Source organism: Galeopterus variegatus, unplaced genomic scaffold, assembly GCF_000696425.1.
Source record: "Galeopterus variegatus unplaced genomic scaffold, G_variegatus-3.0.2 Scaffold625, whole genome shotgun sequence".
In the NCBI taxonomy this organism is placed as follows: domain Eukaryota; kingdom Metazoa; phylum Chordata; class Mammalia; order Dermoptera; family Cynocephalidae; genus Galeopterus; species Galeopterus variegatus.
This window is the reverse complement of record NW_007726736.1, coordinates 531,895-541,864: the sequence shown is the minus strand read 5'-3', so window position 1 is coordinate 541,864 and position 9,970 is coordinate 531,895. Positions and strand designations below refer to the sequence as shown.

Here is a 9,970-nt window from a genome sequence, read left to right as displayed (position 1 = left end):
CACAACCAGACCTACAATAAATCCTCAAGGAAGTCCTGCATCTGGAATCTGAAAAACAATAATCACTACCATGAATACACAAGAACAAAGCTCACTGGTAGAACAAAAATGCGAACAAGTAAGAGAAAGAAACTAAGTCTTACCACCACAAAAACCATAGTGACAATGAAATAATGCCCCCGCTTTATTCCTGATTTTAGTAATTTCAGTCTTCTCTCTTTTTTTCTTGGTCAGTCGAGATAAAGGTTTGCAAATTTTGTTGATCTTCTTAAAGAATAAACTTTCGGTTTTGTTGATTTTCTCTATTGTTTTTTAATTCTGTATTTCATACATTTCTGTTGTAATCTTTGTTAATATTTGCTTTTGTTAGGTTTGCCCTTCTTTTTCTATTTTCTTAAGGTAGAAGTTCACAACACTGATTGGAGATTTTTCTTATTTCTAATATAGGTGTTTACCAGTATAAATTTTCCTCTAAGCACTTTATGAGCCCTGCATCCTATAAATTTTGATATGTTGTGCTTTGATTTTTATCTTAAAGCACTCTCTAATTTCCCTGTGATTTTTCTTTTTACCCATTGCTTATTTAGGAGAGTGTTGTTCAATTTCCACACATTTGTGAATTTTCTAAATTTCCTTCTGTTATTGTGGTCAGAGAACATATTTTCTATGATCTTAATCTTTTTAAATGTACTAAGACTTGTTTTGTGCCTCCCTAAAAAAAGACTGAATGTTAAAGCTGCAAATGTCACAGAGCTATTAGATGTACTGTATATTTTTCTTTTGCACTCTGTAAATTTTATTTTGAGTCTGTTAAAAAAATAAATAAATAAAAATAAAATTAAAAAAAGCTTCCTTATCTATCGGACATACAAACTGAAATATTTATAAATAAAAGGATATGCCACTTAGTATTTCCTTCTACATAATTGGAGGGTGGGGAAAGGAAGCGGGTGGAGGAATAGATGAAAGAAGATTGGCCTTCCATTTATAACTGTTGAGACTGGGTGATGGGAGTAATGGATTCATAATAATTCTCTTTATCCTTATATAAAATAGCCATAACAATTTTTTTAAGCTAGAAAACTATTGGACAGTCACAAATAAAAAACTAGACTGGAGATTTTATTAGTCCAAAGGATAAACTCCAGATACAAAAGTAGAAAGAAAAGAAAAAAACTGAAAAACCGCATAAACAAATTAGATTAAAGGGGAGAAAAAAGGGTCAGTAAGTAAGTAGTCTCTGAGGGAATAAAGCAGAGAAAAAAAGGAATCAGTTATAGACATCTCAATAATTAAAAGGCAAAATATTTTTGTATTTTAACATTGCAAATTAAAGACCTAAAACTCCAATAAAATATTTAGAATTTTTGATATCGGAATATCACATGAATATAGTGCAGGGTAGATAATCTATTTGTTAAATATTTGTCTAATAACATGAACTTTTTTCTGCTGAATCAGGAACCAGTGGGTTTAAAGTTTAATTTCCCAAGATGAGTTTTAAAATGCATCCGTACGTAATATTTACTCACAGCTCTGAAGGTTATGATAATGCTCACCACATTTGCTGCTGCTCTGCAGGGTCCATGCCTGTAGTTGGTTCATCCAGAAGCAGGACAGGTGCATTTCCCAGGATGCTCAGCGCAAAACACAACTGCAATGCAGAGAAACACCTGTTTGCTGCCATACCATGACAGCCCTCAAGGGAGCATCGGACACCACACATACCTTTCTAGTGGTTCCTGCTGTTAACTTCTGCACTGGAATATTCAGCTGTTCATGCAGTTTGAAAGCATCCATTAATCTGATGGAAGGTGAGATGAGGGTATTAGGTCAAGAGAGGATTTTTTGGAAAAATGAAAGCACACGAAGAGTAACAGCACTGGAGGGAAACTTGGTAGTATTATTCTATTCTAAACTCATGATAAAAGGAAAATATCCACTTATTTTGGAACATGAAATTTGTTTTTACCTCATGAACAGTTTTTAAGATAAACTAGAATTCTGAATGAGAAATTGAAAATAAATGACTATTCCATTTGTAGTTTTCTGTTAGCGACTGAAATGAATAATTATTCATGATTATTTACTCACTGATTTCTTATCAATTATTTTAAACAAACATTTTCATTAAGATCTTGAGAAATGCAAGAAACCAGGTATTGTCCCCCATCCCTGCTCTACCACTAACACACTGAGAAGCGACACTCACATTATTTATACTCTCCATTCTTTATTAGTGAATTTATCATCAATGGTCCAGCCTCCCTGCTTCTTGATACCAACAAATCACACAACCTGTCTGTACCGTGTAATGGCAACCTTGGCGTCCCCTTTCCTTAGTCCTTTCACAGCGGCATACACTTCCAGGTGTTCTTTCATCGTCAGGACAGGCCACAGCACATTCTCCTGAGGACAGTATCCCAGGAACTTGACTGTGTCATCTCCCTGGTGACCCAAAACTGAACCACATCCTTTAAGTTCCACCTAAAAAAATGAAACAGCTTTAGAAACACATGTAGTCTTTTCTCCAATCACACAATCACTCAAGAAACTGACATTTAGCTAATAAACACCTAAATTGTTTGAGCATCAAAGAAATATTATAGAACTTACTTCATGTAACTTTTATGAAAAATGATTTAAGCTACTAATACAAAAGTACAGTCTTACATGAGGGGGAAAAAAACCTAATAATTAGCTCAAGTGGATCCTAAAAACTGTGATGAAGAAAAGGTCCCTGGTTCCTGGTGACATTCCAACTCCTATTATAAATTCTCAATGCCCAGAAAAAAAATAATAATAGAGAAAAAATAAATTTATCCAAAAGACCAAAAAAAAAAAGTCTAGTCTTATAAAGATATAATCTATATTTATCATGAAACTTCTATTTTGGGAATGGAAACCATTTCTTCCTTTTTCACTACCTCTCCAGCTGTTGGCTTTGTGATCCCAGATATCATTCTCATAGACGAACTTTTACCAGCACCATTGGGTCCTAACAATCCCAAAATTTCACCTGAAAGAAAGAATCAGATTATCAGTATTGGAAGTGAAATACTGATTAACATAAACTTGTCTCTTCAATGAAGTCTGAGATCTGTGCAGCCCTGCTAGTACCATTTTGAAATTTATAGCATATATGTAATCCATGACACCAAACCATATTCTTTAATTTCTGTAATTATATACAATGTTATTGAAAAGCTATGTCAACACATCTGTCTTTTTCTCCCCCAAATTACTTGTTTTACTTTAAAACGTGCCCAAATTGTTTTCTGTAGTAGAGGGTTAATGCACTGAGTACATGTATAAATGAATCCTAAACCTGGAGAGTCAGAGACATTTTCTTCATCCCAAATCTACCCACCTGTGTTCAAGATACCATAATCTTTCATCTGAACAGATATAAAAGCCTCTTAACTTGCCCCTCACCCAAATTCACAAACAAACAGCAGCTAGTATGTAATCTTGTCAAAACAAATTAAATGAGGACACAAGCCGGCTAAAAGTCCTCTGATGACATTACACTAACTTGGTATAAAATATAAACTTCTTGTTGTTTTTAAAAGCTGTGCTGAATATGGCCCTGTCCATGTCTTTGACTTTATCTTTTCTATTTGCAGATGCATCTGCTGGCCTCTATGTTTGAAACTCAACCACTTCAAACGCGTTGCTCTGAGTCCCTGCCCTCACTGTTTCCTCTGCCTAGATGCTCTTATCTCTTAATGCTCACATAGCTGGTACCTTTTTTTCATCCAAATGTCACTGCTCAAGCAAGACCTTCCCTGACCCTAATCAAATGCAGCCCCAAGTCACTTATGTCCTTTCCATATTTCGGTGTTCCACATAGAACTACCTAACGCCTGACACTTTCCTTGATAAATTATTTTTATTTTTGAACCCCCTTCTACTATGTAAAATCCACAAGGAGAGGAACTTGGCCTATTTTCTTCATAATTGTATTTCTAGAGCCTAAAACAGTCCCTGGCAAACTAAAAAAAATATGTTGAGGGCCGGCCCGGTGGCACACTGCTATAGTGCGCCGCTTGGGAGTGCGGTGGTGCTCCCGCCGAGGGTTCGGATCCCACATACAGACCGGTTCCCGCTCACTGGCTGAGCGAGGCGCGGGAGCAACACCGAGGGTTGCAATCCCGTGGCCGGTCCCGGTCCGGTACGGGGGCGACACTGAGGGTTGCAATCCCTTGCCGGACATGAAAAAAGACAAAAAGGAAAAAAAAAAATATGTTGAATGAATGAATGAATGAATGAATGCTTCAGCAACTAAAATAGTGACTGTGACATGGATGTTCAGTGGGTATTTCTAAAAATGATGGTTAATTTGGAAAGTGATTATTCCAAACCTTTTTTAACACAGAAGGAGATATTCCTTGCTGCTATTTTCTTCTTTCTCTTTGAAAGGCAACTTTTCTTCTGGCCTGCATATTCTTTGTGCAGACAGCTGGCAATTATGACTGGTTTCTAGAAGAGATGACAGCATGATTTTCCTCTTACATTTCAGAGACTCTATGTTGTTACGTTCTCCCCGCTGGAACCTATCATGCCCTATGTCATAAACCAAACCATATTTTGAGTTGAGAACAGTCTACATGGCTTGTTACAGATATAATATGCATTCATTAACATAGACAATATCTCTTGTTTCTAAAAAGACTAAGAAAACAGTGTAGTGTTATGAAAACCAGCTCACTGCCTTGCCCAAACAGAAGTGGCTAAGCTTTTGGAAACATCATAACATCTGTGTCAAATAAAAGAATAACCCTTCAAATCTTAATTTCTACTTAGCATTTTATAAAAAATCTCACATTTTTCAATTCATGAGGTTTTTCTGGCTTTTGAAACTATAGCTCTAATGATCAAAACCCATTTTTCTCAAAAGAAGAATATGTTGTGTGTTTTTTCAACTTCCAAGACTTTCTAAAGAAGTGCCTGCATAATTAAGGATTACAAAAATGCACCGAACTCCAAACTTTCAAAACGAAAACCAGTATTTCAAACTTTAGTCTTGAATGTTTCCATTAACATCCAATTTGTCACTTGTTTTTCTACCTCATCTAAGTTTGAAGTGGTCAGGGCAGTTGCTGTTCTAACTCTTTCTGCTTGAACATCTTCATCTTCATCTATAGGTTCTTCTGGATTTGGTCGAACATCTCTACTCTGGGGGGAAATTCTGTAGAGGAAATGAAATATGTTACATGTGGTTCCCTAATTGGCAAAGATGTATCAAAAATCTGGGTCCCTGTGATTTTACCATCATCTTTTCTTTCAGTAGATGGGTGGTGATGATGACTCTGTCAGTGTTGCTTCTGCTTTTGTCAAGGGCTCTCCTCCCACTAGCCAGAATCCCTTTCTCAGTGTTATTGCCATTTTTCCAGTAAGCATCTTTGACCCTTTCAAATCTGTTGTCAAGCACTGCTCCTTCCTTGTTAAAATTCAGATGCTGAAAGGAACCAACCAGGTGTTCCTTTCAGCATCTTTTACTGCCCACCCATTCTAGAGTCTCGCCACTTGTGAGACACTCTGAACTATGTTCCTACATCAATTTCATCCCATCTCTTCTGCTCAAGGATGTATAACTCTCCTAGATGGGAGAATGGCATATTTGGGTGCTCATTAAATTTTTGAAAGACTGCAAGTCTCCCTCAGTTTAAAACTGTGCCTGGGAGTCCTGTTTCTTGACAGTAAGCCATCTGCCCATGAGGATGATTATTCTGCTGCTTGCATTGTAAATATAAATCTGTATTAACAAGTTGATAGTACAGCCACTATCCAGGACTATTAAAATATGATATTAAGTACGAAATTAAATTTTATCCTGACCTGAAAACAGGATCCTTTCGCATTATTCTCTTTCCACATTTTAGTTCCATGCATCTTAGAACAAAAACGAATAGCAAAGCCTGAAAGTAAGGCTAGGAGCAGAGAAAAACAGTTATATTTGTGCATAAGTTCACAAATATTATTTAAACATTTGAATTAAATCGGTGCCGTTTTGTCGGCAGGTAATATAGTTGTGAATCATAGTTATAACTTGGGAGAGAAAACAAACCATGATCCAGTTTAGTAGAACCTGTCTCCTTTTTCCCTCTTACAACCTATATTCAGTCTGAGAATAAATTCTATCCATTCTATCTTCAAAATTATCTATAACCTAACTAACTACTTCTCATCCCCCCTTCTCCCACCCCGGTCCAGGTCATTATATTTTCTCACCTGGATTATTGCAACACCTTTCTACCTGGTCTTCCCCTGTTCCTCTTGCCCTAAACATCTGTTCTCAACACAGTAAGGAGAGCTACTCTTTTAACACACATGTTTGATCATATCACATTGCTTAAAACCCTCCAGTGACTCCTCCATTACTCAAAGTAGAGTCAAAGTCCTTAGCGTGACCCAGAACACGGAGTAACTCCCTTCTCCGAACCCCACACTTTACCCTATTACTTCTATGACCATCTCTCCTACTACTCTCCCCCTTTGTTACTCTGCCACAACCACACTGGCCTTCGAGCTCACTCTGGAACAAGCCAGATTCGCTCCTGCCACCTCCTATTCGAATGCTCTTTTCCAAGCCTCTCCTGACCACTCACCTGACACGGTATACATTATTTATTTAGTTTATTACCTGTCTCCTTCCCCCGGAAGATAAGCTCCATGAGAGCATGGACTTCTGTCTATATTTGCTCCTATGCCTAGAAAAGTACTGACACATAGTATTAAAAGACAGTAGCTTTCTTTAGCCTAAATACGCCAATTTAATCATTTTTCCCTTTTACTTTTGTTCTTTGACTTTTGCCTTTTATAATTCAAAGAATTTAAGTTGTATTGCATCTGAATTGTTTACAAGCTCTCTCAAATTTAAACAAACAAAAAAATTAATTTTGTATTGAATTCTGGACTTACATAGTTCATTCATGCACATAAGAAGTAACTCTAAGGTTTAGAATCATGTCTAAATGTAATTGCTTTATCTAAGACTATTAAAAACACTTTCAAAGTTTGCATGCTTCAGACAAGATCAAGAAATTATAGTAAATGATAGCCATCTGAAGGAATATGTGGTGAGATAGAAAGGCCTTCTTACTATCAGGNCCTCCAGTGACTCCTCCATTACTCAAAGTAGAGTCAAAGTCCTTAGCGTGACCCAGAACACGGAGTAACTCCCTTCTCCGAACCCCACACTTTACCCTATTACTTCTATGACCATCTCTCCTACTACTCTCCCCCTTTGTTACTCTGCCACAACCACACTGGCCTTCGAGCTCACTCTGGAACAAGCCAGATTCGCTCCTGCCACCTCCTATTCGAATGCTCTTTTCCAAGCCTCTCCTGACCACTCACCTGACACGGTATACATTATTTATTTAGTTTATTACCTGTCTCCTTCCCCCGGAAGATAAGCTCCATGAGAGCATGGACTTCTGTCTATATTTGCTCCTATGCCTAGAAAAGTACTGACACATAGTATTAAAAGACAGTAGCTTTCTTTAGCCTAAATACGCCAATTTAATCATTTTTCCCTTTTACTTTTGTTCTTTGACTTTTGCCTTTTATAATTCAAAGAATTTAAGTTGTATTGCATCTGAATTGTTTACAAGCTCTCTCAAATTTAAACAAACAAAAAAATTAATTTTGTATTGAATTCTGGACTTACATAGTTCATTCATGCACATAAGAAGTAACTCTAAGGTTTAGAATCATGTCTAAATGTAATTGCTTTATCTAAGACTATTAAAAACACTTTCAAAGTTTGCATGCTTCAGACAAGATCAAGAAATTATAGTAAATGATAGCCATCTGAAGGAAATCTAAATGTAATTGCTTTATCTAAGACTATTAAAAACACATCCAAAGTTTGCATGCTTCAGACAAGATCAAGAAATTATAGTAAATGATAGCCATCTGAAGGAATATGTGGTGAGATAGAAAGGCCTTCTTACTATCAGGCATACTAGAAGATCAACTTCACTCAGCTCATAATTTTGGTCTGGAAATTCTGCGGACTGCTCCTGAGCTCTCTGAAAAGACAAAAATAAAATTTGCTAAATGAAAACTTATAAGCTTTTTAATTTGCATTTACATAGTATGAAATTTCACTTATTGACTATTTCCCCCACTAAGCTCTGTTTCTTTATGTGCATTGGAGACAAAGCTATTCCCTTCAGAGAAAAAGAGAGCTTCCTATTCAAGTCTTACTGTCTCTCAATGAGCACATGTCTGTTCCTCTCTTCCAATTCTTTCTTTTTAACCTCTTGGTTTTAACATTTGCTAAAATTCTACTGAAAACATAGTAGAGAGAGGTGCTGGCACTGTGAAAATTTCTGGGGGTCAGCAATATTTGTCCTAAGTGCCACAGAACCCTCTTCAGGGACCCTTCTTACCCTGATGGTGACTATCTTCCCATTTATTAGTCCCATCACATTGTTCTTTCTTCCTCAATCAATTCATTCAGAAAGTAACTCATTCCTTCTAAATAATATGTGAAACCAAGATTAATGTATTTCAACTTGAAAGTCTACTTTTATTTTAGGAGGAAAATACTTTAAGCAAAGGGATGAATTTCCAATCAAGAATTCCAGGCATTGCTCAACCAGCAGAAAAGTATTTTTGCAGATAGAAAGCTTTCTCAGTTCCCTAAGGACATAAACAATTAGGGAAACGCTCTCTGTTATTTTTAAAGCCATTTCATCCAGGATGGTGCAGGGCCCCAGAAGTGTGTTCTTGACTAAACTATCCAGCCCTGGCCTCTCAGTACATTTCTCTCCACTTGAGTCACATTTCATTTCTTTAATGTCTCCTGGCCTTTCCTGCTTCAATGGCTTTGCTTCAGTGTCTTTGCTTGTTCTCTGCAGAACACGCTTATCTCCTGTTCCACTCTGCCATTAATTAATTCTTTCTCATCTTTTAGGAATTTACTCAAGCATCACTTCCGCAGAAGAATTCTCTGACTCTCCAGAGCACAGCAGCTGTGCTTTGTATGTTCTCCCTTGTAAACAAGCTTCTCCTATGTAAGCTTTGAGCTCCTTGCATTGACTTGCTTAAGGTTGCTCTGTCTTTGTTTTCCTAAGCTCCGTGAAAGGAAGCTCTGTGCTACCTTTACGTTGGGTTTCCCTAATTAGTAGCACAGTGACTACCACAGTATATATTTTTGAATGATTGAGTGGTGCGGTATGAGTTTATCCTCCCAGTGGATAATGAATTGAACTAGACAGCTTTTTAAAATCTGGCATTAGATTTGAATAGCATTTACCAAACGCCTACATTTTACAAAGTACACAGGACAATTCTTTGTTTAACAGCTTTTTTGAGGTTCTATTTTTTTTATTTTTTTTGCATAAAATTTACCCATGTTAAGTGTTCAACTCAAGGATGTTTAGCAAGTTGACAGAGTTGTGCAAGCATCACTACAATTCAACTTTAGAATTCATCATCCCAACGGGACCCCTCATGCCCATTTGCTGTTGCTTCCCATCCCCACTAATCAACCTTCTATCTCTCCAGCTGTGGGCAAAGCACTTTAATAGGCTACATATTCAAAATTAATAATACAGTTGGTAACATTTCTTACTTTTTCCAAAAAGACTATAAATCCACTCAAAGTAGATGAAGGAACTAATATCATGATGGTAACCACGACATTGAGGTTGAATTGATGGATTCCAATGATGCCAAACATGATCTCCGTGGTCTACAAGGCAAATGCAAATATATTGCATCAGACATACTCGGCCCATTAATATTAGAGAAAACATTTAAGATGTAGGTGTTCTCATCATGTATATCATAATTTTCCCATATACAGATATACCCCAGAGAGCCATCACAGTTTGCCCTTTCAGAGAGAGAGGGGATGGGGAAAAAGTTTTTGTTAATGAGAAATATAAGATTTTTAGCTCCACCCCCCCAAAAATATTCCTAATAGATAAAGTCTGGAGATGAAAGCTAAGAT

The 9,970-nt window shown here is 36.9% G+C and overlaps 1 protein-coding gene across 1 annotated transcript in view; it reads right to left on the bottom strand.

Annotated features, from left to right (window-relative positions):
- ABCA6 (ATP-binding cassette, sub-family A (ABC1), member 6) overlaps nt 1-9,970 on the bottom strand; it is an 80,181-nt gene that overhangs the window by 7,801 nt on the left and 62,410 nt on the right. The window contains 9 exon segments of the mRNA XM_008570729.1: nt 1,560-1,654; nt 1,729-1,804; nt 2,309-2,487; nt 2,928-3,019; nt 4,365-4,482; nt 5,071-5,191; nt 5,842-5,933; nt 7,962-8,039; nt 9,590-9,709. Of these exon segments, the coding sequence (XP_008568951.1) occupies nt 1,560-1,654; nt 1,729-1,804; nt 2,309-2,487; nt 2,928-3,019; nt 4,365-4,482; nt 5,071-5,191; nt 5,842-5,933; nt 7,962-8,039; nt 9,590-9,709 (971 nt within the window).